Source organism: Leptonychotes weddellii, chromosome 1 (assembly GCF_054177405.1).
Source record: "Leptonychotes weddellii isolate Sample4059 chromosome 1, ASM5417740v2, whole genome shotgun sequence".
Classification (NCBI taxonomy): Eukaryota; Metazoa; Chordata; class Mammalia; order Carnivora; family Phocidae; genus Leptonychotes; species Leptonychotes weddellii.
In genome coordinates this window covers 47,051,739-47,079,636 of record NC_138369.1, presented here as the reverse complement: position 1 = coordinate 47,079,636, position 27,898 = coordinate 47,051,739, and the positions used below count along the sequence as shown (strand labels likewise).

Below are 27,898 nucleotides of genomic sequence, written 5' to 3'. Positions count from 1 at the left end.
CTGCTCTGCCCATCTCTGTGGTTTAGCCACTGACCACTTTCTGCTTCTCAACCCTCTCATTCTGAGGTTTCTGTGATACACGCTCTCCCCCTGTCTCCCTCAGACTTCTCTGCTACCCTTCTCCATCTGTGTTGACAACCTCCCTTCATCCACTCTTCCATAAATGTCAGTGTTTCTTGGGGCTCAGTCCTAGGTCCTCTTTCCTTCCTTCCCATTTGACAAACTCTCCCCTGGGAAAGTCATCCCCTCCCCTACCTCCACCTGCCAGAAATACTACATCTCTGTCCTGAGCTCCAGACTCATTTACCCAGCTGCCTCCCAAATGGACAAAGACACCAGGCGTGGGGAACTGCTGTTCCAGTAAGGGAGACAGACACCCACACGTAGAGATAGGCATGTAATTCCAGATAGTGACCAGGGCCACAAGGAAAGTATATTAGGGCCAAGGGACAGAGAATTTGTTCATCTAATTCAACAAATGTTTATTGAGTATCTCCTGTGTACAAGGCCCTGTGCTAGATGCTAGAAATATAGCAGTGAATTAAACAGCCAAAACTCTGTAATGTGGAGTTTATACTTTAACAAACTAACAAGGAAATAAAAATACGTCAGTGATTAAGAGCTCTGAAGAAAATAAAGCAGGTTAAGGGGATGGAGGTAATAGGGCTCTGAGTTAGATACAGCACGGGGAAGGATCTCTCTGAGGAGGTAGCACTGCATAGAGATCTCAGCCAAGTGAGGACATGAACCCTATGAAGATCTGGAAGAAGAGAGTACCAGGTAGAGGGAGTAGTGAGTGCAAAGGCCCGGGGGCATTAACAGGCTTGGCATGTTCAAGCAATAGTAAGAGTGCCAGCATTGCTAGAATGAATGAGTGACATGGAGAGGTAGCTGGAGAGAGAGCTAGAGCTTGTGGGTATAAATGTGTTAAAGGTGTAATACATCACACTCCGCTGTGATGATGGTCACATCTGTTCCCCCAGTAGACAGTGTGCTTCTCAGAGGCAGGGATTCACCTTGTCTGTGAATCCTGAAGGTATAGCACAGTGCCAGGCACACAGCAAGCACTCAATAGATACTTGCTGAACGAGTGAATGACTAGCAGTTGTGGCAATGATGCTGGTGATGGTTCGGGGGCCTGTTTTGTTCTAGTGTGGTGGGGTGGCGGGCTAACGGGGGTGAGAGGGTAGGTACCCCATTCTTCTGGCACTTTTCCTCCAAGTCCGGAGAGGGGGGCTCCTGCTGTGGACAGGAGGCACTGCCCTCCGAGGGGCAAACTGACCCTGGCTCTTGTTCTCCCTGCAGACTATTTAAACAACCTTTGTCCGGACTCAGCTGAGTATGATAACACGCAGGGTAAGTGCAGCATGAACTCGGAGGACGGGGACGTGTTCCTCTTTTGGTCCCTGTCCCTGGTGCAGGACATAGCCCCCTCCCTGGCAGCTGGACGTGCAGTGGGCAGGAAACCTCTGGGGCTTCTGAGGTGATTACCCCCTCCCCTCAAGCACAGGACTCCCCAGGATGGGCTGTCATCCAGTGAAAGGAGAGGGCAGTAATCAGAATTTGGTGCTAGGAGGTGGTGCCAGGTCTCAAAAAGTCACCTCAGTGTCCCTGTTTCCTCCCAATTCTATGTGACTGTCCCTGCATATGACCTACCAGGGCAGTCCCTATTTTAACATATTCAGTTTATAGACAAGGGCACTAAGGCACAGAGTGGTCAAACCACTGGCAAGGACACTTAGGCTGTAGTAGCAAAGCAAGGGTTGGGCCCGTGACCTGACCCAACTGTGGGAAGACCTGGTGCCTCCCGCACACAAGCCCCTACAACTGTGGTGATCTTGGGGAGTGGGTGGGAGAGAGGGGAGGACAGGAAAGAGGCGAGAATGGTGGCTCCTGGACTGGCCCTCCTCCTCAGAAGGCCTGCTATCTTCTCTCTTTCTCCCCACAGGTGCCCTCACCCTCATCTCCAAAGTCACAGACCATGCCAATGATAGCATGGAGCAAGGGGTAAGTCCATTTCCTGGGCTCCTTCTCCGGGGTTCGGGTCTAGGCCCCCCTCCAGCCTGCCCACGTCTGCCTTGTGATGCTCCACTTCTGGGGGTGCTGCAGGCATCCATCTATGGGACCTGGCAAAGAGTTGTTGGCCCTTGGGTTCTGTCCCTGACACTTGCTGTGTGAACTCAGGCACTGTGTGTTTCTGTCCGGGTCTCTGGTTCACCATTAGAATACTGAGGGGGGGCTATAGACTTGTACAGATCTGGTAAGTAATGTCCCGACTGTGGTCTGAAACCATCTGCATCAGCACCTGGAGTGCCTTGTAAGCTACAAATTCCTAGGCACACCTTACATCTTCTCAGCCAGAATATCTGGGGGTCAGGTCCAGGGATATGCATTTTTTTTAAAGATTTTATTTATTTGACAGAGAGATACCAAGAGCAGGAACACAATCGGGGGGAGTGGGAGAGGGAAAAGCAGGCTTCCCGCCGAGCAGGGAGCCCGATGTGGGGCTCGATCCCAGGACCCTGGGATCATGATCTGAGCTGAAGGCAGACGCTTAACGACTGAGCCACCCAGGCGCCCCAGGGATATGCATTTTTAACAAGCACCCCAGGTAAATGTTTTGCTCACAAAAGTTTGAAAACCACTTGTCCACAAGATTATGTGAGCTCTAACTACACGCCGGGTTCTGCCAGAGTGTGATTCTGTTGGACGCTGATCCAGTATTTGCCAGTTTTCTGTCAAAGACGACCAACTTTATCCCACATCCCAGCTCTGTTCAAGTGGCTACCTTGATTACTTGTGTCCCGTATTTTCTGCTCCACTAAGGTGTGGCTAGAGCTTTGTGTTGAGAAGGATTTTGAGGCTGAGTCCTAGCCCAGGGGGAAAGAGTTTGGTGATCAGTTAGTGATGTGTTCCACCAGCAGAGGTGGGGGTGATGGTGGTATGCATGCTGAGTACTTGCTCAGCTCTGCTGTGGCAGATACACAGAGCACCCTTTTAGCAAGTCATCCACAGGTAGAAGAAGGAGAGGGGAGTCACATCTATTAGACACCTACTCCATGTCAGTCTTGTGTTGGGGACTGGAGATACAGAGTTAAAACATGAATCCCAGCATGAGGAGATCACAGCTCATGGAGGAGTAAACATGTGGACATGATAAGCATCATGAGGGAGAGAGAAAATGCCACATGGTTCAGAGAAGGGAGCCATCCCTCCCAGCTGGGGCTGTGAGAAGAGATGATGGAGGTGCCCCCACAGGGAGGACACATGCCTCAAAAGCAGAGAGAGGAAAGATGTGCCAGGAAGAGTAGCTGACCTGGGCAGAGGCATGGAGGTGGAGAAGCGTAGGTCACATCCGAGTTCAGAGAGCCACCCAGCATGGCCAGAAGATGGGATCAGGGTAGGTGAGGTAGGGCAAGAGTCTGAAGAGATGGTGTGCTGAGTGTGGAGGCTGAAGCCAGCTGGGTATGAAAATCGGTACATCAGACATGTTGTCATCATCAGGTTGTCTGTCCTCCTGCTCTGGGGTCCATGAGCTCCTTGCTCTTTGTTGTTTTAGCATCGTTTACATGTAGTAAGATTTCCTTCAGCATAGCCAAAGACAGAGGTGCTTTGGCGTCCCATGCCCCGTCATGACATAGCATCAGATGGGCTGGCTTCTCTGCACCTCACTTTAACCAGGGATGCCTCTGTTTCCAAAAAGGAAAACTAGGTCAGGAAGGGCCATGTCTTCCCTCCTGTGGGTGAGCTCATGTGTGGTACCACCTTGCAGGAGGAACTGAACCCCAACCCCCTCCCCCAGCTTTCTCGAAGCGTGGGGCTAGATGCTGTGCCTGGCACAGGCTGGCTCTTGTCTCTCCAGCTGCCTGGGGATACCACACTGGGTCTGCTCTGGATTATCAGCCCCTACTGCATGCCTGCTGGGATCGGGACTGGACTCTGCCTGGGTCATGGACAGGCAGGTCCAGATAAACCCAATGCCAGGGCAGAGCTCAGTGGCTTGAGTGGCTAAAGGGCAAGGCTGGGGCTCTGCCTCTCCTTCCCCATGGCCACTACACACCTCAGGCCTCATCACCTCCCAACCCTACCATTCCATTCAGAGTAATCCTGTTAAAATGTGTCTGATGGTGCCATGCCCCCATTTTACAAAGCCTTCTATGTCTCCACATTGTGTTCAGTAGAATCTGGGCAGTACTTATTGGTTGTGAGAACCAGGGAAAACTTCCTGGAGGTGGCAGCATTCATGTAGGTTTTATACTCATATCAAACCATTGCCATAACTCCCCACAAAGGTAGCTAAGCTGGTGATATGATTTCTAGGAAGAGCCAGATCCCACCACCCTGAAATGGGACCCACATACCTACCTGACACCTGGTCTGAAATGCCACTAATAAACTCACTAGAATAAAGTACTGACAGCCAAGCCAAACTATAAATCCATTGAACAGCCTGTTAACAGAAAACTGTTAGGTGATAGGAGAAGCTTTGGGAAGTCTGACTCTTAAGAGCTGAGGCCCAGGTAACCCCTCCTCTGCCGTGATCCTCACATTTTGATGGAGGACAAGGAATAAATGGGAGCAGTGTGGAAGACGGGATGGGAAAGTCTTAGAAGTGAGAGAAGTCATCCTCATCAGCTTTGCAGGAAAAGCTATAGCATATGCCCATGTGGCATCCTACTCACGGTGACCACAGCTGCCTCTGTTGAGCAGGGGATCGTGCCCAACGTTCTCCTCTAATCCTCAGGGGAACTGTTATCAGCCCAGTGTCACAAGCAAGGAAACTGAGGCCTGGAGAGACGAGTTGCTTCACCCAGGATCACTCAGCTCTCAGCGTGGGAGCTGGGTTTGAACGTGAGCCTTTCTTAGCCACCCGGCTGGACATGCCTGCACACATCACTCACAGGTTCAGACCTGGAACCTCACACACATTCTTGCATGAAAACACATGCACGTGCCCATGCACGCCGCACCTGCTCCTCTCTTGCGTGACACACATGAATGACCATAGGGACCATTTTTCTCTTTCCCACATTTGGATCTGTCTTTTTCTTTCTTTACCCAGCCATGAGGAATGTCATGAAATGTAGGCATGAAGGTTTAGAGTTGCTCCCAGGTTTGTGAGCACTGGGAACTCCTTCAGGGACTGGTCACAGGTTGGATCAGAGAGTGGATGCACCTTGCTTCTAACTACAGTTACTCAGACCAAACCTCAGATTCCCTAGGAGAAAAATCCCACATCTGGTTGCAAGGTCAGGCTTTCAAGGCTTTTGATCAAATTAGCCATTGACTGTCCTCTTCCCCATAGCATGAAAGTAAGCTGTCTCCCTCCAGAACAGAGTGAGGGGACAGGTGTAAGTCTGGGCTCTCCGATTTTCACTGTCTTTTTTTTAATAGACTTTTAAAAAAAATTTTATTGAGGTACAATATATGTAACATAAAATTGACCATCTTAACCATTTTTAAGTGCACAGTTCATCAGCATTATGTACGTTGAGATTGTTGTGTGACCGTCACCACCATCCACCTTTAGAACTTTTTCACTGTCCCCATTAAATGCTAAGCCCCTCCCCCCCAGCCCCTGGCCACCACCATCGTTTCTGAACAGATTTTATTTTTTAGAACAGTCAGAGTTGCTCTAAAGTCCCTGTCTGATGGTTCTAATAATATTTGTGTCACCTCTCCGTCTGGTTTTGTTGAAAGCTTTATTTCCTGAAAATGAGTTGGGGTTCTTTCTTGCTTTTTGTGTTTCTCATAATGTTTGATTGAAGCTGGCATTATGTGTTGGAGGAATTATGGAGACTGAGGGAAACAGTATCTACCCCAGAAGTGGGAGCGCCTGGTTTTGATCATGCCGTTCATGTAAGGGGTGTAAGGGGTGGGGGTTGGGTCAGTCCAGTCAGTAGTTGAGTTGGGTTTGGGTTTTGTTATTGTTATGTCACCCTCAGAGCCCCCCAGACTTCACACTCATCCAGAAGGGCACTGCTATCACCTGGTACTGTTTGTGGGGCCTGAGATGCCAGAGAGTTTTTCTCATTTTCCTTCTCCCCCCTCTGCCGCAGCTTTTAGCAGTCCCTGCACCCCAGAAGGGGCCTCTCTCCATGCCCTTGCCCCTTCTCAGAGGTAGACTGCTATTTCCTGTTACGCACTACTACGCTCCCAAGTCTCTGCTCTCCGGGACAAGCCTCAGTCTTCAGCAGGGCCTGCAAGCCAGGCTTTCTCTCTTTCCTGCCCCTCCTCTGCATGGTAGCCAAACACAGCCTTGTAGCTGTGGCAGGTCTTGGACAGGTCTCTGCTTTGTATGAGTGCACAATCCTGGGCCCGAGGGGCTACCTCCCCTCTCCTCGGGGAAGACAGCTTTTGCTTCTGCCCTTTCCCCAGGAGTAGTGAGTGGCACTTCGCCTGTCCTCTGGGAGGGGATTTCTTGGCCTCTCCCAGGGGTGAGGGGTTTGTACAAGAGAGGGGGCTGGGGAAGTTGGCAGGATTTTTTGCCGGCCCCCCCAGTGGTACCCTGCATGCGTTCACCACCAAGGGGGTTCTTTCTGGCCCCCTGCCCTGCCTCTAGTCTTCCTTGTGAGCACCTGGTGGGAGCTGCTAGAAAAGAAGAGCTTGCAAGTGACTGTAGATGTGCCTTGAGTCTGGGGCTCTCTGTTATTCTAAACTGTCCCACCAGCCCACACCCGACCTTCCAGAATCCATTAACATTTCAGTTGCTTTCTTCTCATCCTCCTTTCTGTGGCCGCCCCTGCCTCCTGGGTGTTACAACAGTGCACATGTCTCACGTCGCTGTGAAGGCGCCTGTCAGTCTCCCGGATTCGGGTCCGGTGGGGTTGCCTTGGGACTTCAGCTCTCTAGTAGATGGAAGAGGAGTCAGGGCTCTGTGGATTACCTTGTCCTCATTATTAGGCTAGGGGCACTGTTGTCTGTCACGAGTGGAAATGGAACAACTCTTACACATTTCTGATGTGCAGGATTTTGTGTCCAAAACTATGGACGCGGTAAAAGCCTTTTCAAGACAATTTCCCTACACACAATTTTCACCTTGCTAATTGACTTTAGAACCTGACCCTGCATAAGGTTCAGGGGGCGCCCACCCCATGGGTGAGGCACTTGTTATTTCTAGCATAATGGGGTGCTGTACGGAGGGAAGGGAGGTGTGTCACTGCATTATTATATGTAACCCAGTGAGAGCCAACAAGAGTTTCCAGGCACACTTCTTTTTCTTCAAGGAGCACAGATCTGTTTCTTCCCCAGGTGGAACATTTTCTCGATTACTCTCCCTCAGAGGCCCGACCCTGGGCTGTAAGCCCAGAGAGACAATCTGGTCTTGGGCATCTCTCTCCTCTGGGCTAGTGAAGTCTAGATGCACCAGACCTTATGGGGCACACAGATTTAGAGTAGGAGCCATGGCCTGGAGATGTATATGGGTATCGGATAGCACAGCAAGAGCAAGTGACTTTCCCCGTGGCACACAGAAGATGGCGATGTCAGATCCCAGGCCCAGGGGGACTAGCCTGAGTATAGGCAGCCCACATGTCTGGCATCCAGCAGACCCAAGCTCAGGTCCCAGTCTCGCCACTGACAGGAGGTCAGATTTTGGGCAAGGCCCTTCTGGGTTCCGTTTTCCTCCTCTGAAGTAGAAGCAATGCCCTTGAAGGGGTCCTGACCATTTCCCTCTCGCTCTGCTCCCACCCATAGGAAAACCTGCAGAAGTTGGTCCACATTGAGCACAGCGTTCGGGGCCAAGGGGATCTCCTCCAGCCAGGAAGGGTGAGTGCCACTGCCGCCATGGGCAGGGACAGAGGGCGGCCTGGTAGGCAGGCGGGTGAGGCTCTGATAAGACCCATTGTTCAGCTGGGCTGGTCCCAGACAGGCCTGGCTGCAGGTGCTGTTTACCCGCAGAGGGAGGGAGGGCAGGGCGCGGGCTCTGCTGGGCTCACAAGGCCCATGGGCTGCCTCCCCTGGGGTTTTCCACTTTCAGGACCTTTAAAGAAACAGTGCCATTTGGGTTCAGCGTCCCCTGTGGTTCTTTTCACCTCTGAGAAGAAGAGACGCTGATTATTTTTAGTTATTTTTAGTTTAGCCCAGCGTTGCTGGGAAATCAGGAAAACCATCTCTCAAGAGCCCCAAAGCGTCTTAAAAATAACATTTTTCAAGAGACAAATTTACCCACTTTTAAGCTTCCAAATGGAAAACATAAAATTCAGCTCAAAAATAGTCAAAAATGTGTTTGTTACCTGCTATGGTCCATGAAGGACAAGAGACAAAGAAATGAGAGGTTGTGCTCAGGATAATTTACTCAAAATTAGCAGGGATCTCACTGGTCTGAGATTCTGTAAAATCACACAGTGTTTTGGTCCTGGGTCATCAGGTTAGTAAATATTTATTAAACATCTATTTTATTTATTCTTAAGTAACTTTAAACATCTATTTTAAACATTCTCCAGAATTATGGAGCTTGTAGCAACTGTTCACAGGTCTTCAGCTGTTTTAGCAGACCTTCAGAGGCTCCGTTCTGAAGGTCTCCTCACGGCAGCAAACCAGGGAAAGAGTCCCTGTCTGGACCACTTGGAGACCAGAACAGTGTCTGGGGCTTGGAATAAGTCAAGGTGGGGTGCTCCTACGAAGCAGAGCCTCCTGTCTCCAGAGCTGTTGTGGCAAACATGGGCATCTCCCTAAAGCTGGGAATTCACCCATGAATTCACTTTGGGAGGCATCGTAACTTAGGTTTCCCGCTCAGAGCCTTTTCCCCACCCTTCCTTAGGATGGCAGCAGGCCTCAGCCTAACCCCCCAGGTCTGCTTCTCTCCCCACAGGAGTTTCTCAAGGAGGGGACACTGATGAAAGTAACAGGGAAAAGCAGACGCCCCCGGCACCTGTTCCTGGTAAGTACCTGGCCCCCAGCCCAGCCCCAGGACTGTCAAATTCTGTGAAGTTTTCTAGGGTCATTATTCAAAGACAACTGGAAGGGAGGGGTGGGTGCTAGAACAGAGCCGAATATTTAGGATGAGGATCATTCTACAGAGCTAGCTTTCCAGAGAGCTGAGAGCTTAACCCTTACCAACCACAACCCTTCCTGCATTATTTGAGGGATTTTGAATGGAATTTTGCCGAAACTGAATTACCCGTGTCCCCATCTGAAACATCCTAACCCTGGGAATTTCTTATCCTGGAAATAACTGTTTGACTGCCTTACCTAATGCATGAGAAGACTGAGATCCAGAAGGGGAGTTTCCTTGGCTCCGTCTCCCAGCAGGCAGGAGGCAGAGGCTCAGGAGGGAACCAGGGTTGTGACCCCAGTGTAGCATTTTCTCCACTGTGCACAAGACAGAGTACAATGTAACATTTCTGATGCTTTCCAGCCACATTCTGGAGCACCAGGGAATGGCCAGGCCTGTCGCTTGATAACATCAACCTCTGTGGCGGTTGAGCTGCAAGCACCAATTTGCCCCAGTCCTACAAACTCCAAGTTGTTTTGCCTTTTAAGTTCTCCTACCTGCTGTGTATAATTTTCTCTCTGTTCTTCACTATTTTAGCTTTCTTTTTTTTTTTATTACTCTGTCGTGGCTGCCCCAACAGCCTCCTTACACTTTGTTAAGAGTTGTGTGCAAAGTAACAGTAAACAGGCTCCCAAGTGTCTAAGAACCTATTTCAGACATTTAGTGAGCACCTCTGATGTGCTGGGCACTGGAAACAAAGATAACAGCCTCATGCTGTACCCTCAGCCTTCAGTGTCAAATGTAAATATCGAGTTGTGAGAATGGTGTGTAATCTCAGGGCCATGGGAGCAAAAAACAAGAGCAAAGAGAGTCTGGGGGAAGCTGTCCTTTGTTCCATGTTAGTCTAAAAATTTGAAAACTCTTTCTATTGAGAAGAAATCATACCCTTGAATTTAGGGATATCTATGTGGTCATGAGCCGGAGTGAGCAGGTTAGATCCTAACCCAACACTTAGCCCCTATGTAACCCTTAGACAAGTCACAGATATGTCTGAGCCTCCAGTGTCCCAGGAGGAAAGTAGGAATACTGGGCGGTTTGGGGAATTAAATGAGGCACATAGAAGGCCGCTTATTTGGTAAGTGTCCTCCCTTCCCTCTGACAATTGCTGTAGGGGACACAGGTCCTCCCTCTGCACCCGCACAGCCCTGGGGAGAGTTGGAGCCCACGACTGTGTCCTCTGAGAATGAAAAATGAAGGTCCGGGATGGTGAAAAAGGAGCATGAACTTTGGAATCAAACTGGATTGACATCCCAGTTCTGACACTTACTGGCTCTGAGGCCCATGGCACATCTGTCATTGCCCTTCTCTTTACAGTGGGGTAATAGTCCCTCCTGCCAGTGGGGGAAGGGAGTGAAGCCCCAGCTGGAACAGAGGGAGCTCCGTGCTGGTCCCCTAGCCATTCCCCATCTGGCCACCTCCTCTGGCCAGGCCCTGCTCATGCCTTTGCCTCTCACAGGGACCCAGACAGCCAGGGAACACACAGCGTCTGTCCTTCTTTCCCTCCTCCCCTCCCTCACATGCCCTCCAGCATCTAACTGGCCCTTCATCATAGCTTCTCCCTTAGGCATCTCGATGCTAGGCCTGGGTGTCTCTTATTCCCTTGTTATTATTAGGCCATAGCTCCCCGCAGGCTGAACCTGGGTCCCGTTCTTTGCTCTGTCTTAGCACAGGACCTTCATAAATTTCCCCTGGAGAAAGAGGTGGGAGGAAGATAGGTTCTTGAGCCAGGAAGACCCATGATGAACACACTTAACACTTTTTCTTCCCCATAAGGTGCCAGTTTCATAAAATAATTGTAACTGTAGAACAAAGTCAGGGCATCTGCCCACCCGCACAGGGGTTTTGGTAATGCTACAGAGAGGTTCCCACCATGGCCCCAGGTGGTAGGTGGGGCTCCGCACTGGGGGCTTATTATTGTGAGAGATTCCCCTTCACTCCTCCACAAAGAATTCCTCTATCTTCCTCCAAATCAGGCTGTAAAACACCCGCTTTGAAGAGGAAAGAACTCTGGGCAGTGGGAGGCAGCCTGGTCCTGACCACTCATAAAACCCCAGGGTGCTAATGGCAGTTGCCATGGCAGCAGGTGCTTGAGGGGCAGCCACACAAAGGCTGGGACTGCTCTGATGAGTGACATGAGCCAGTTCCCCAGGGTGGGCAGGCTTATGAGCCAGGCTCTGTGCCCAGGTTTGGTCACTGTCCCCAGATGGGGCCAGGACTCACCGTGTGACCACCTCCAACACACCACACCTGAACGCACTGGAGGCGCATTCATTTACATATGACCCTGCCGCTGCCACTTACAAGCTTTGTAACCTTGGGCAGGTTGTCAGGGCTCTCTGTGCCTCAGTTTCTCCCTCTGTGAAATGAGGATGATAATGGTAGAGCCTGCCTGATGGGATTGTTGGGGGCTGAACTGAAATCAGGGTGCTGAGCTCAGCCCCTGGCACAGAGTGAGTCTTGTCATTATTAGAAGGGCAGAGCTGGAAGGGGCTTTGAAGGTTCCTCTGACCTGGGGTCAGTCTGCCACATGTTTTTGTTAATAAAGGTCTATTGGAACACAGTTCATGGATGGTCTGTGAATGCTTTTAGACTACAGTGGCTGAGTTGAATCGTTGTGACAGAGACTCTATGACCCGCATAGACTTGAATATTTACTATCTAGCCCTTTATTAAAAAGTTTGCTGGTCCCTGGTCTCCTCCAACTCTGATTAGAGACAGTGAGGTCCAGAGAGAGGAAGGGTTTGCCTGAGCTCACCAGCAGCTCTGGGTCCAGGCCAGGTCTCCCACACTGCTCTGGCTGTGATGCTGGGATCCTAAGAGCTGGTGGCAAGAAGCCTCGTCTGTTCTGTTCCCTCAGCAGACTCTCTGTGGGGGGAGGAAATGCTAATCCTGAGTTCCTGCTCTGTTTTAGCCCCTTAGATGCCTTGTCCTGTTCAGTCCTCACAACACTCCTAGCTTACGCTGGCTCCCACGTTGGGTGGGCTCACTGGGGGCCATTCCTTCTCAGTGTCCATAATGAGGTAGGGAGGAAGCTGAGGCTCAGAGAGGGAGCCAACTTGTCCACCCACAGTTGCACAGCTACAGAGCAGGGTGAGGATTGACATCGTCTTTCCAGACTGTAAACCTTTTAGCCAAACAGAAACACGCTCCCCTACAGAGGTGAGGTGACTTTCACTTTCTTCCCATTTGCCCCAGCTGGGGGCAAGGACCTTCAGTTGTTTTCAACAAATATGGAGTACTTGCTGTGGTCACTGGAGATACACCAGTGACCAGGACCCATCAGCTCACTATCAAGGAGCTTCCTCTCCCCCTTCCTCTCTCCCTTCCTTAACTATACTTTATGACAGTTTCATTTGTAGAGTAAAATATATCAATCTTAAGTGTGCGTACCTGCATATTGACTAATATGTGTCATTGTGTAACCACCACCTGGGTCAAGATATAGAATATTTCTAGACCATCCCCCCCGAAAGTTCCCCTGGGCCCCTTAGCACTCACTTTCCCTGTCCCCTGCCCCAAGCAACCACTGGCCTAATTTCCGTCACTACATATTAGTTTTGCCTATATAAATGTTATGAAGCAGTGTGTACCACTCTGTGTCTGACTTCTTTCACTTAGCATGTTTCTGAGATTTGTCCATGCTATTATGTGGACCATCAGTTCCTTTTGCTATGTAGTTCTCCACAGTATGGATGTACTGTAGTTCATTTATCCATTCACCTGTTGATTAGATATTTGGGGTGGTTCCACTGTTTGGCTGTTATGAATAAAGTCTCTGTGAACATTCCTGTACTTGACCTTTTGTGGACGTCTGCATTTATTCCTCTTAACTATCGACCTCGGAGTGGAATTTAAAGGAAGGGACTCATGTGTTTGCTCAGAGTGGTTTTGCTCTCCTATGAGGGTCACTGGGGAATGCAAGATGCCCGTGCTCTCCAGAGCTCAGTGATCCTCCGGGACAGACACCCTACAGCCTTCACGTCTGATGGGGTTTCCTTCTCCCCAGATGAGCGATGTGCTCCTGTATACGTATCCCCAGAAGGACGGGAAATACCGGCTGAAGAACACATTGTCAGTGGCCAGCATGAAGGTAAATGCCTGGTGCCAGGCACCCTGGGGTGGGTGGTCCGAGGGAGACCTCAGGGTAGGAAAGACGGCATCCCCACTTCTAGGAGCACATAGACCAGCAGGAAGAGGCAGCCCTGAGGAAACAGCGTTACACTGTGGGTTATAGCAGGATTGTGCTGGAGGTAGTCCAGGGAGTGTGGAGAGAGGGAAGGAGGATTTCCCAAAGGGAGGCAGCGGAATTCTTTAGGGTAGATAATATTTGGACAGATGGGAAAGGGGAAAGGGAAGGGCATCCTAAAAAGAGGAAAACACATAAGGACACATTTGGAGGGAGGAAATAAGTGGGTGTTCAGTAAAGGTTTTTAAATTGTGGTAAAATATACATAACATAAATTTACCATTTTAACCATTTTTAAGTATACAGTTCAGCGACATTAAGTATATTCACACTACTGTGCAACCATCACCACCATTCATTTCTAGAACTTTTGTATCATCCCCAGATGAAACTCTAGCCCCATTCCTAACTCCCCATTCCTCCAGCCCCCAACCCCTGGCATCCACTATCCTATTTTTTGTCTCTAGGAATTTGCTCTAGATAATTCATGTAAATAGAATCATACAGTATTTGTCTTTTTGTGACTGGCCTATTTCAGTTAGCAGGATGTCCTCAAGGTGCATCCATGTGCAACTTGTGTCAGAATGTCCTTCCATCTTATGGCTTAATGATATTCCATTGTACATGTAGACCACTTTTTTTTTTTCCATTTGTTCATGGATGGACACGAGTTCCTTTCACCTTTTGGCTACAATGAATAATGCTGCTATGAACCAAGTATACAGATACCTGTTCAGAGCCTGCTTCTAGTCCTTTAGGGAACATACCCACCTTCCTAGGGGTGGACAGGTGCCCACAGACCAGAGTTGGAGCCACTGTGTCAGGACCAGAAGAGGCGGGTCTGTGCTTGCCCCTCCCTGCCCCCACCCTGACAGTCTGTTCTTGGTTTTCTAGGTCAGTCGTCCTGTGATGGAGAAAGTGCCCTATGCTCTAAAGATCGAGACTTCCCAGTCCTGCCTGACTCTATCTGCGAGGTATGGGGAGGTGGGTAGAGGGAGGGTCTGAGGGATAAAGGGGCAGGATTTTGCAGGTGTTAAAGGTTGGAATAATAACCTGGATGTGTCACTTCTATTTTGGTATTATTTTGGGTTAAGGGACTTATTTTCTAGAGCCTGTCATTTAAATATAACAACAATATCTCATGTTTGTAAAAGTCTACGAATTATTGGGTCTTTACAGCAATGCAAGAGGTTAAGGCGAGTAAAAAATGCATCGTGCACTTTAGTTTATAAAGTGGTCTGCTTTTAGGCTTTCATATCCGGAGAGTGAATGAGTGAGCATTCATCATTTGCCTTTCCCTGGTTCGGGGGTGTGGCCTCTCTATCAGAAGTGTGTGTGTTTTCCCCAGGCCTTCGGCTACCCAGGGATCCCGCCTCGCTTACTCTAGGCAGCAAAAGAGCTTCCCCCCCTCCCTCTTTCCGGGCAAGGCCAGCTCAAGCTCCCTGGGCTCAGAAACCAGGGAGATGTGGCCCCTGCTGGGGCCACTGTGGGCACTGTGGGGGCTGGGACCGGGTCCCCAAGACATGGGTGTCTGCCTCCCCTCTCAGCTGGTACATGACCTGGGGGTGGCAGCAGTGCCCTTTGGGTGGGGTGGTGGTTCCTGGGCCGGCACAGGATGCGCACACACTGACACATTCTCATGCAGTTGCATTTACTCCTTCAGCATTTATTAGCCACTGCTCAGTGCCAGGTCCTGTGCTGAGGACGCAAGAGTTAAACCTTGCTGTGCTCGGGGGAAGCCTACATTAAGGGCAGGAGAGTTACGTATCGGTCATGATATAGAGCATAACTGCTGTAGTAGTTAAAAGTGTTGATGACAAGAGTAACATACAGTAGGCACCTCCTCTGACCCCATCCCCACCCTTGGCTGTGGGGCTTGAGACTTCTCCCATGCATGGGGAGTTGAGGCCTAGAGAGGAGTCACATGGCCATGTGAGGAGGAACTGGGGCTCAAATGCAGGACTGTGTGACCCAGAGCTCTTATCCACTACTGTCTACTGCCGAGTGGGTAGAAGAAACCTTGAAAATTCCAAGGAGTGACCACCCATCTGGGGAAGTGAGGGAAGGCTTCGTGGAGGAGGTGATGCCTAGATGGGGTTCCATGGCATCTTTTCTCCTCATCTCTCCTCATCTCTAGGTAAAGTCAGGGGCCTGAGACGGCCCGGGGTATGGTTTCTATATGTCCAGCTGTGAGGTGGGGATGGTGACAGGCCACACTCAGCCCTTCAGATGAGGCTGCCCATCTCTGCTAGGCAGGGGCACTGCCCTTTGGCCAGTGGCCTCGAGGAGCCGCTGTCACTGACAGGCCGGTCACCTTCCTGCACACCCAGATACTCATGCTGAAGCTTCCAGGAGACAGGCGGACCCATACATCTCCCTTCGGGGACATGGCATCTGGTTGTCCATTCCCCCCTACCCCCACCTCCCTCCCAGGCCAACCTGGTCCCTTCTCCGGGCTTTCCTGGGGCAGGCCACACTCTTACTCAGGGTGGGAGCGACACCTAGTGGGCCCTGGGAGAATTTTCACCCCGCACTCACCACTCAGAAAACCCTGCAGGGCATGGTGCAGAATGGGGATTTGGGAAGCCAACTTGTTGGGTGAGGGAGTGTCTGGGAAACTATGTGGGAAAATGAGGAGGAAGATGGGGCGGCGACAGGGACGTTGAACTTTTCCATCTTCGCCTGCCCCTCCCCTCCCCGTGTACACAGCCCTCTGCACCCTGCCCCCCACCCGCCCCGTCCCTCCTAAGGGTGGGGCCCTCTGCACCTCCCTAATGCCCGTTGCTTCTGCACAGTGCTTTGCCATTAACAAACCCACACGTCATTTCTTCCCCACAGCAGCTCTGGTAGCTAGAGGGATAGCGTTGAGAGTCCCGTGTGTTGCAGGGAAAGAAGCAGGCCCAGAGGACGGCTTTCTTGCCCTGGCTGCCCTGCTAGTAGATGGAGGCGCCGAGGTACAATGCTAGGCCGGTCTGGCGGCCGGCCGGTGCTTGGTGGGATCTCAGACACCGAGAGGCCCGGCCAGGGGAAAGGTGGGGGGACTTGATCTACACTGAGAAGCAGAGGCCGAGCCGCTGTGCATGCTGCATGCCTTGCTCACGCCACGTTGCGCCCGCAGCTCCTGCGCAGAGCGGGACGAGTGGCACAGCTGTCTGAGCAGAGCCCTCCCTGAGGATTACAAGGCCCAGGCCCTGGCTGCCTTTCACCACAGTGTGGAGGTGAGTGGGGCCCTGACACCCACCCGACAGTGGCCTCACAGCCCTGGGTTTCCCTGGGCACCCACACATCCAGAAGGACTCTCAGCTCCTTCCATCAGGCTCCTCCTCCCACCCCTCCCACCAGCTCCCCCATGGCCAGGCCCAAGCACAGCACCTCCAGTTGGCTCTGTTTCTGACCCAAGGTTAGCATCCTAGAGGATGCCATGGGGTGGAGGGGGTTGTAGAATTAGAATCCATCCCACACCCTGTACAGGAAAGAGGGCACCCATCTAGCCATCTCCTGACCACACCGCTCACCCCATTCCATTGCTCCAGATACGGGAGAGGCTGGGGGTCAGCCTGGGGGAGAGGCCCCCCACTCTGGTGCCCGTCACACATGTTATGATGTGCATGAACTGTGGCTGCGACTTCTCCCTCACCCTGAGGCGTCACCACTGCCACGCCTGTGGCAAGGTGAGTCACCTCATCTGGGTGAGTGTGAACTTAGGGTCGTGTGGGGTGGGCACTCGGGCACCCAGCAGTTACTGTTGGGCTCAGGGCAGGGTGTTGTCACATTAACCTTGTGAGGCCCCATTTTACTGATAGCCTCAAACCAGGGCTCCAAATCCCATTCCATTCCACCACTGCATTCCCGAGAGAAAATCATAGCACACGTGGTTATTGTCTTTGGAGAAAAAGTATCATGTCCTGGTTAAGGGCTCATCAGAAAAACTGATAGACACTTGCACAGAAACTCTGTGTCTCCACGATGGAAAAGCAGGGGGACCTGGCACAGTCCTGTGCTCAGAACAGTACCTGGAGAGGTGGGGGGTGAGTCAGCAGAGGGGAGAAGATGCTGGTCCTCTGCACATGCACATGCAGAGGGCGAGAACCGTTCCAACGTATGTCCCCACCCGGGCTTGCAGATTGTGTGCCGGAACTGTTCAAGAAACAAGTACCCTCTGAAGTACCTCAAGGACCGGATGGCCAAGGTCTGTGACGGCTGCTATGGGGAGCTGAAGAAGAGGGGCGGGGATGTCCCAGGCCTGACGAGAGGTAACCTGGGCACCACTGTTCTTCCGGGTGGCTTCTCGCTGGCCCCTGGTTGTGCCTGAAACCACATTCCTGTGGAGGTTCAGAACAGAAGCAGCCCTGAAGGAGGAAATAAGGGTTTAAACTCATACCTGGGGCACCATTTCCCAAAATGTTGGCTCCATGGGAAATCGATAGGCACTCCCAGAAGGGTCTGTGGGCAGCTAAGCTTGGGAAACGCTGGGTCAGTGCCTCTCTGTGAGGGGGATGGCAGGTGCGGTGCTCCAGGTATACTTTGCCATGGTGACCCTCTTTTTGAAAATGTTCTGTAGGCTTGTGTTCTATGGGACCTTTCCAGGATAAGGATTTTGAGACAGATAGCAGAGGAGTTGTGGATCAGGGAAGGGCTGAGGGCTCCTTGAGTGATAAAGGATCCTGAGGAAGCCAAGCTGGCCCCTGAGAGACTGTGCTCAGGGTACAAGCTTTGCCCAAGCAGGGTTGGGCCAGAGGGACAGCAAGTGTATACTGGGCCCAAAACCAAAGATTTCTCCTCTGTGGGGCCACCTGAGGCCATCACAGAGGACAGCCCAGGTGAAGAAGGGATAGCCAGCACCCAGGAAAAGCCTCCCTTCTTGGCCCCCATGGCCTTCATGTCATCAGAGGGAGTGTGCCTGTCTTTCTGGTCACACCTGATCCCCCTCATGAGGCTGATTCCCATCTCAGGAGGGACCCGGAGCTCTAATTTTATAGGAATTGGCATTCCAAAGCAAGAAGCATGCCTGTCCATGTGGACACTCACCTCCCATCCCCTGTGGCTTATCTTGGTTACAGAGCGGCCCGTGAGCATGAGCTTCCCCCTGTCCTCCCCCCGCTTCTCGAGCAGTGCCTTCTCATCTGTCTTCCACGGCATCAACCCCTCGACCTTCAAGAAACAGAAGAAGGTCCCTTCGGCCCTGACCGAGGTAAGGCAGGCGGACTGCCTATGTGGGAGGCAAGGGATTTAGAAGGTTCATGGTCCTCCTCGGTGGACAGGGTATGACCTCCCCCAGCCTGGCTGAGCTCTTCAGGACAAAGAGAATTCCCAATGGGAGACACTCTTGTGACAAGGACTGACTCACCACTAACAAGGGCCTGTCTCCTGGGCGTGACTGAGAACATGCCTGCTTGGTGGCAGAAGGCGGGACCCGAAATGTAGATGGTGCTAGAAGTCTTTCCCATCCCTCTCTCCCCTCCAAGTCTTTCTTTTTTTCTCCTTACTTTCTTTCCTGTCCCATGGCCTAGACCTGGTCCCCATGGGTAGTGCACAGATCACTGGGGTTCTTCTGACTAAAACAGCCACAGTCCTGGCTTAGCCCTCCCTAGCAGGCCCTCGGAGCTGTGCTGTCTGCTTCAGCCTGCGGGTCCCAAAGGGCCTCGGGTGCTGAGCCTCCTGGAGGATGTGGGACTGTCTGCAGGAAGCCTCAGAATTGCTTAAATTCAAGTCTATCCTATAAGGAGGGCCAGATTATATGTCTATACTCTGGCCACAACCACAAACAAATGTGTGCCCATGAATATACAAGCTGTCAAAAGAAGATCAGCTGTTTCCAAGTTTTTGCATTAATATTCATTATTGAGTAGCAGGTGGCAAGGTGCAAGTTTCAAAAAGTGTTAGGGTATGGAAATTTTAAAGGGGTACAGTTCTACTCATTTACTTAATTCCTTTGCATATTAAAAATCTTGGGAATAACACATACATGGTAAAAAAAAATTTTTTTCAAAACAGCACAAAAGAATACCTGATGAAACATGAGTTTCTCTCCCTCCCCGAACTCCTCCAGTCCCACCTACTCCCAGAGGTAACCACCATCAAGTTTCTTAGGGATCCTTACAGAAACTTTAATGCATATACATACTAAAGATGTACATCCATTGATCCTTTTTTTTTTTTTTTTTTTTTTACTGAAAAGGTAAATTGTACTGAATCTTCTATACACTCTTCACACTTAATTTCTCTTAGCTATCATTCCACATTTGCTCACACATACAAATCTCATACTTTTTACATTGTATGGTTGTAGCATCATTTATTTAACCTAGTCCCTTTCCACCAATTGAGAAAAGATCACCTTTTCACTCCTGCTGGGCAGAACCTGAGTGTTCCATGGGCACACAGTTTGAGAACCACTGCTCTTAGCCTTCTAGAGTCCAGCTGTCTCTGATGCTGGTGTCCTAGCTAGCCCTTTGGTAATTTTTGCTCAAAGTGACAACCTTTTTATTACCTAGCAAAGACTGCACTTAGTGGGATTTGCAGCAGCCCCAGGAGAAATGTGCCCCACCTGTCACCCGCTGCCCTGTCCCTTTTCCGCAGGAACTCCACCTTAACAGTAAGCCCTGCTCCCCATGACAAAGTCTGCGGAAATGCTGCCTCTCCGATCACCTGCCAGAAAGGGAGGTCAGAATCGGCTTCCCCTGACATACTCTGTCCACTCTGCCTTCCTCACTCTGCGAGCTGCCCTGGCAGGGCAAGTGCAGGGAGAGAAAGCCTGTGTCTGGTGCTGGGAGTCCTGGAACCTGTGGCGGACACAGGCTCCTTTCCTGGTACCTCTTAAAACAGTCCAGGCTGGGTGTGTGGGGGGCTCAGTCGTTAAGCGTCTGCCTTCGGCTCAGATCATGATCTTGGGGTCCTGGGATCGAGCCCCACATCGGGCTCCCTGCTCAGTGGGAAGCATGCTTCTCCCTCTGCCTCTGCCCTTCTCCCGCTCATTCTCTCTCTCCCTCTCTCTCTTTCTCTCTCTCTCTCTCATGAATAAATAAAATCTTTAAAAAAAAAAAAAAATCCCAGGTAGGTGATGGCCTCCTTTCCCTGCATTGAAGTTCATTGACCTTCGGAGTATTTGCCAGGAGATCCAAGTTCTCTACCCTCTCTTCAACTAAGTAGAGATTTGACCTTCAGTAGATAACCTCCATTCCTCCAGGCGTCAGTTTCCCCATCTGTAAAATGGGAAAGTCAGATGAAATTATTTCCAGACCTGGCCTTCTTGCCCCAATAGTAAGATTAGTATTTTGAGCAGTTCTGTGGGCCAGGCACTATACCTGTCAGGTACCTCTCTTAGGTCACTGACTCCAGTTTTGCTAGTAGGGAATCTAAGACTTAGAAGAAGTAAATTGCCCACATTGCCCATCAAATAACTGGGAGAACCTGGGCTGGAACCCCAGACTGGTATTTCTCCAAACCTGTATTATGTTCTGAACGCCCATATAAAGACTGTGCAACAGACAAATCCTACTTCTACTAATAACAACAGGAATTAACCCCCCCCCCCCAATTAGGAAGAAGATTACAAAACCTTTTAAGTAAACATTACAAAGAGGATCCATCCTTAAATATAAGAGATAAGCTTAAAAATGAGGGGCACCTAGGTAGCTCAGTCAGCTGAGCTTCTGACTCTTGGTTTTGGCTCAGGTCACGATCTCAGGATCGTGAGATTGAGCCCCATATTGAGCCCACATCAGGCTCTACATTCAGCATGGAGTCTGCTTGAGATTTTGTCTCTACCTCTGCCCCCCCACTTGTGTTCACGTGCTCTCTCTAAAATAAATAAAATACTTAAAAAATTTAAAAAGTGTAAGAATCAAGTTTATTTTTTTGAGCATGTATGTGTGGGTTTTTTTATTTTTTCAAGTTTTTATTTAAATTCCAGTTAGTTAACATACAGTGTTTATTAGTTTCAGGTGCACAATATAGTGATTCAACACTTCATACATCACCCGGTGCTCATCACAAGTGCCCCCCTAAATCCCCATCACCTATTTCATCCATTCCCCACCCCTCTCCCCTCTGGCAACCATCAGTGTGTTCTCTATAGTTAAGAGTATGTTTCTTGGTTTTTTCTCTCTTGTTTTTCCCGTTTGCTCATTTGTTTTGTTTCTTAAATTCCACATATGAGTGAAATCATACAGTATTTGTCTTTGTTTGACCGACTTATTTCACTTAGCATAATACTGTCTAGCTCCATCCATGTCATTGCAAATGACAAGGTTTCATTATTTTTCATGGCTGAGTAATATTCCACTGAATATATTTACTACATCTTCTTTATCCATTCATCAATTCGTGGACACCTGGGCTGCTTCCATATCTTGGCTATTGTTGGTAATGCTGCTATAAACATTGGGGTACATGTATCCCTGTGAATTAGTGTTTTAATATTCTTTGGGTAAATACCCAGTAGTGTGATTGCTAGATCTAGATGGTAGGTTAGTTATTTTAACTTTCTGGGGAACCTCCATAACTTTCTGGGGAACCTCCGTTTTCCACAGTGGCTGTACCAATTTGCATTCTCACCAACAGTGCAGAAGGGTTCCCCTTTCTCCACATCCTCACCAACACCTGTTGTTTCTTGTGTTGTTGATTTTAGCCATTCTGACAGGTGTCAAGTGGTTTTTCATTGCAGTGTTGATTTGCACTTCCCTGATGATAAGTGAGGATAAACATCTTTTCATGTATCTGTTGGCCATCTGGATGTCTTCTTTGGAGAAATAGCTGTTCAAGTTTTCTGCCCACTTTTTAATTGGATTATTTGTTTTTTGGGTGTTGAGTTTTATAAAGGATTTATGTATTTTGTATACTAACCCTTCATCAGATATGCCACTGGCAGATATCTTCTCCCATTCCAAAGGTTGCCTTTTAGTTTTGTTGATTGTTTCCTTTGCTGTGTAGAAGCTTTTTATTTTGATGAAGTCCCAATAATTTATTTTTGCATTTGTTTCCCTTGCCTCAGGGGACATATTTAGAAAGAAGTTGCTGTAGCTGATGTCAAAGAAGTTACTCTCTGTGTTCTCCTCTGGGATTTTTATGGCTTCAGGTCTCACATTTAGGTCTTTAACCCATTTTTGAATTTATTTTTGTGTATGATGTAAGAAAGTGGACTAGTTTCATTCTTCTGCATGTTGCTTTCCAGTTCTCTCAACACCATTTGTTGAAGAGACAGTCTTTTCCTCTTGGATATTCTTTCCTGCTTTGTCCAAGATTAGTTGACCGTATTGTTGTGGGTCCATTTCTGCATTTTCTATTCTGTTCCGTCGATCTCTGTATCTGTTTTTGTGCCAGTACCATACTGTTTTAATGAGTACGGCTTTGTGATATAACTTGAAGTCCGGAATTGTGATGCCTCCAGCTTTGCTTTTCCTTTTCAAGGTTGCTTTGGCTAAATAGGAACTTTTGTGGTTCCACACAAATTTTAGGATTGTTTTGTTCCAGCTCTGTGAAATATGCCAGTGGTATTTTGATAGGGACTGCATTAAATATGTAGGTTGCTTTAGGTAGTATAGGTATTTTAACAATATTTGTTTTTCTAGTCCATGAGCATGGAATGTTTTTCCATCTCTTCGTGCCATCTTCAGTTTCTTTCATCAGGGTTTTTATAGGTCCTCATAGTATTGGTCTTTCACCTCTGTGGTTAGGTTTATTCCTAGGTATCTTATTGTTTTTGGTGCGGTTGTAAATGGGATTGATTCCTTAATTTCTCCTGCTGCTTCATTATTGGTGTATAGAAATGCAACAGATTTCTGTACATTGATTTTGTGTCCTGTGACTTTACTGAATTTGTTTATCAGTTCTAACAGTTCTTGGGGGTCTTTTGGGTTTTCTATATATAGTATCATGTCATCTGCAAATAGCGAAAATTTTACTTCTTCCTTCCTTTGGATGCCTTTTTTTTAAGTAATCTCTACACCCAACATGGGGCTCAAACTCATGACCCCAAGATCAAAAGTCGCATGCTCCACCGACTAAGCCAGCCAGGCACCCCGATTTGGATGCTTCTTTCTTTTTGTTGTCTGATTGCTGTTGCTCGGACTTCCAGTGCTATATTGAATAAAAGTGGTGAGAGTGGACACCCCTGTCTTATTCCTGACTGTAGAGGAAAAGCTCTCAGTTTTTCTGCATTTAGGATAATATTAGCTGTGCATTTTTCATATATGGCCTTTATTATGTTGAGGTGTGTTCCTTCTAAACCTACTTTATTGAATGTTTTTATCATGAATGGATGTTGTGCTTTGTCACATGCTCTTTCTACATCTATTGAAATGACCATATGGTTCTTATCCTTTCTTTTGTTAATGTGATGTACCACGTTGATTGATTTGCAAATATCGAAGCACCCTTGCATCCCAGGAATAAATCCCGTTTGATAATGGTGAATGATTTTTTTAATGTATTGTTGGATTCAGCTTGCTAGTATTCTGTTGAGGGTTTTTGCATCTATGTTCATCAGAGATATTTAGCCTGTGGTTCTCTTTTTTAGTGGTTTCTCTATCTGGTTTTGGTATCAGAGTAATGCTGGCCTCATAGGTTTCCTTCCTTTTCTATTTTTTTTTTGAATAAAATGTTGAGAAGAATACGTATTAAATCTTGTAAGAATCAATTTTAGAAGGAAGAACCTTTCCCCCAGATACTTGCAGTTTCGTATTATGGGGCCTTGTGGGTTGGGGAGAGGGAGCCAAGAATCTGAAACACCACTTGGGGCAGCACTCCTGAAGGCAGTTTTTGATTCGTGTGTCTCCTGGGTCCACTCAGTAAGTCCTGTCTTAATCCCTGGTACTGTTGTGCTGCTTTTGAGGTGCTGGATGTGTCCTGAGACCTCATCCGAGTCTCAGATTTCAAAGCAGTAAACACGCTCTGCCAGCTGGTTTGCACTGTCCTTTTAGCTCCGCCTGAACCGTGCCTACCCCCTGGTGCCCTGACCACTCTGCTTCTCTTCTGCCAGGTGGCCGCCTCGGGAGAGGGCTCCGCCATCAGTGGCTATCTGAGCCGGTGCAAGAAAGGCAAGAGGCACTGGAAGAAGCTCTGGTTTGTCATCAAAGGCAAAGTGCTCTACACCTACATGGCCAGTGAGGTAGTGGTGGTTCGTGCTCTCTCTCCTCTCACCTGTGAAGGCCCTCCGGTTAAGCTCATGCCTCAGAGTGTCCCCGTGGGTATGCACAACACCCCATCGCCTGCAGGGCGGTGTGAGGCTGGATGCGGGTTCCAGTTCCCGTACCACTCCAGTCTGTGTCGAGCAGTACCATGTGCTGAGTGTTGCCACAAAGACAGAACGACGTGTAGGTTCCAAGTGGAAGGACTTTACCATCTCTCTGTGGAGATACGGCGGGACAGCTTGCAGACCTGTGCACCCGAGTGTTGAAGGTCACAGGCCCGGCATCTAGCACAAGCCAGGCACTCCAGGGAACTACACTGTTTCGTGGTAGTGTTTCTACTAAATACAACTTCAGTTGATACTTTTTACAGAGCGTCTTACCTTTACATATAAAATGTAAGAGGGCCTTGGACGGCCTTGGAAGTGAAGCCTGCTTCCAGAGCAGCCGGGTGCGGGCTCTGCTATACAGCAGGTGGCTGTCTGGTCCTGACCCAGGCTGACGCTGGGTGATAGTTTGAAGGATTTCCATGTCTAGCCCCCACCATCCGGTGGCTTCCGCGGGCTAAACCCGCTTCGAAAACGGGACTTAAGAGCCCAGCTGCTGAGCATGTGTGTTTTACCCCAGCAGGATAGTCACATCAGCACAGGGCTGGCGCTTCTACCCCGACCCCAGATGCTGGCGAAGGGGCAAAAGACACTTTCTTTTGGGGGCATAAACGTTCTCTTACAAAAGACCGGTAGCTGTGATGGTTGCAGCCTGCCCGTCCCTCAGGGAATCCCAGAGGCCGGCAGGGGCGCAGACAGACAGAGGGGGACCCACAGTAGGCCTGAGTGACTCCAGTGCCCTCACTGACATGCCCACAGAGGAGCTGAGGAGAATTTTGATCTTTCCAGAACAAACTGAAATGTGATGTGATGCCCACCTGCAGCCCAGGGCAGCATCTTCCAAAGTAGGTATTACACAGGATGCTCACAGGGGTTCTCTGAACAATGGATTCTGAGGGGACCCTGAGTAGGCAGTTAGTAGGAGTACTTCTTAGAATCTGTAATGTACCCAGATGTGTTGTGGATCTCTGAATGAGGGGATTTCCCAAGCTGGCCTGACCACAGGCCCTTCCTCATGGGGTGTCTCATGGGACTCTCCCATCCCATGGACCACTCTTTGGGAAGAAACTCTGTCTTAGACAGGTGAATGAAGGCTAGTGTTAATTAAATAACCACCAAAGAGGCGAATCCTGTCTGAGAATGGAAAACCCATTCTCAGTGTCCATTCTGTAGGTCCTGAGCAACGGTGGTTATTGGAAGTAACACCCTGAGTTGATTTTAAAAGGTGGATTTTAAGTATGCTTCCAAAGTAGTTTTTTCCATAAAGAACTAGTACAATTTCTTAATAAGACCATGCAAGTGATAGGACTAGGCTCACAAATTCCATCAAAGAAAAAAGGTTTGATAAAATGGATAGCCAGTTTTCACTGTGTGTACTATCATGAACCCCTGGTGTTTACCTGTGGTATCCCCACCTCATTCCTGTCCCCACAGGCAGCACACTGTTCTGAATTTTTTCTACCATAGATTAGTTTTACCTCTTTTAGAATCTTCATATAAATCAAATCACATATAAATGTGACCTCTCCCACTCAGCATGAGGTGTTTGAGAGTCATCCATGTTTTTGAATACAGCAGTAGGTCATGACATTTTATGGCTGAGTAGTATTCCATGTTGTGAACATACCACCATGTGTTTATTCCATTCATCAGTTAAAGGACATTTGGGTTGTTTCTGGTTTTTGGTAATTATGAATAAAGTCACTTTAAACTTTTGTATAGAGGTTTTTATATGAAAATAGGTTTTTATTTCACTTGGGTAGACACCTAGGATTGGAATTTCTAGATCATAGGAAAGTATATGTTTGATTTATCAGAAATTACAGCCCTTTCGCAAAGTGGTCTACCATTTTATCCTCCCCTCAACAATGTATGTAAGTCTGAGAGTTCTGGTTGCTCCACATCTTAGTTAACATTTGGTATTGTCAGTCATTAATTTACTAGTATCTCAGTGTGGTTTTAATTTAGATTTCCCTAGTAACTAATGATGTTTTTGATGTGCTTATTGGCTATTTCTGTATTTCCCTTTGAGAAGTGTCTGTTCAGATCTCTTGCATATTTTTTTAAGTAAGTTGTCTTATTATTGGGTTACAGGAATTCTTTACATATCTTGGATACCAGTCTTTTGTCAGATAAATGTTTTGTGAATATTCTCTCCCTGTCTGTGGCTTGCCTGTGCATTTTCTTAACGAATGAATTTGTTCTGTTCTTTTGGTGAACAGAAGTTTTTAACTTAAATGAAACCTAATTTATTAGTGTTTTCCTTTATGGCTGTTGCTTTTCATATCACAAGAAACTTTTAGTCTACTGCAAGTCACAAAGTTGTTCCCCTGTATTTGCTTCTGAAAACTTGAATGTTTTAGTTTTTACATTCAGGTCTATCTGAAATTAATTTTGAGTATGGTATGAGACAGGGGGTGGTGTTCATTTTTTTTCCATATGGATATCCAATTATTCCACCACCACTTGTTTAAAAAAAACTTTCCTTTCCCTATAGGATTATTTTGGTGCCTTCGTTAAATATCAAATGACTAGGGGCACCTGGGTGGCTCAGTCGTTAAGCGTCTGCCTTCGGTTCAGGTCGTGAGCCCTGCATTGGGCTCCCTGCACAGCGGGAAGCCTGCTTCTCTCTCTCCCACTCCCCCTGCTTGTGTTCCCTCTCGCTATCTCACTCTCTGTCAAAAAATAAATGAAATCTTTAAAAAAATAAAAATTAAAAAAAAATCAAAAGACTAAATACATTTGGGGCTATCTCTGAGTTTTCTATTCTGTTTCACTGATATATTTATGAAATCTTATGCCAATACCTTACGGCCTTAATCACCAGAACTCTATAGTAAGTCTTGAAGTCAGACTGTATAAGCCTCCAACATTGTTCTTTTATTTATTTATTTGTTTATTTGTTAGAGAGTGTGCATGTGCGTACAGAAGTGGGGGGAGGGGCAGAGGGAGAGAATCTCAAGCAGACTTCCCACTGACACAGGGCTCAGTCCCATGACCCATGAGATCATGACTGACCTGAGCCAGAGTCACCAGTCTGATGCCTGATTGAATATCCCAGGTGCCCCTTCAACATTGTTCTTTTTAAAAGATTGTTTGGGTATTCTAGGTCTTTTCTGTTTCCATATAAACTTGTCAATTTCTACCCAAAAGCCTGAGATGATGACAGAGATTGTTGAATCAATTTGGGGAGAGTTGGCATCTTAACAATATTGAAATTCTTCAAATCTATGAATATGGCATAAATCTTCATTTATTTAGTTCTTTAGTTTTTCTTTTAATGTTTTGTAGTTTTAGTATAGAGGTCTCATACTTCTGTTCTTGCATTTATGTTAACCTTATTCCTATTTTATTTTTGCATGCTGTTTTTTTAAAGATTTTATTTTTTGACAGAGAGAGACAGTGAGAGAGGGAACACAAGCAGGGGGAGCAGCAGAGGGAGAGGGAGAAGCAGGCTTCCCACTGAGCAGGGAGCCCGATGCGG

At 48.4% G+C, this 27,898-nt stretch overlaps 1 protein-coding gene across 4 annotated transcripts in view; it reads left to right on the top strand.

Moving 5' to 3' along the window:
- FGD5 (FYVE, RhoGEF and PH domain containing 5) overlaps positions 1-27,898 on the top strand; it is a 123,829-nt gene that overhangs the window by 90,102 nt on the left and 5,829 nt on the right. For 3 of the 4 annotated variants that reach the window (XM_081801597.1, XM_081801592.1, XM_081801590.1), the window contains 11 exons: positions 1,306-1,356; positions 1,949-2,007; positions 7,696-7,767; positions 8,813-8,881; positions 13,002-13,085; positions 14,076-14,155; positions 16,300-16,399; positions 16,715-16,852; positions 17,305-17,434; positions 18,242-18,372; positions 24,160-24,288. In XM_081801597.1, coding sequence (XP_081657723.1) covers positions 1,306-1,356; positions 1,949-2,007; positions 7,696-7,767; positions 8,813-8,881; positions 13,002-13,085; positions 14,076-14,155; positions 16,300-16,399; positions 16,715-16,852; positions 17,305-17,434; positions 18,242-18,372; positions 24,160-24,288 — 1,043 coding nt within the window. The remainder of the gene's footprint in view (positions 1-1,305; positions 1,357-1,948; positions 2,008-7,695; positions 7,768-8,812; positions 8,882-13,001; positions 13,086-14,075; positions 14,156-16,299; positions 16,400-16,714; positions 16,853-17,304; positions 17,435-18,241; positions 18,373-24,159; positions 24,289-27,898) is intronic. The other variant, XM_081801602.1, reaches the window with a different exon arrangement.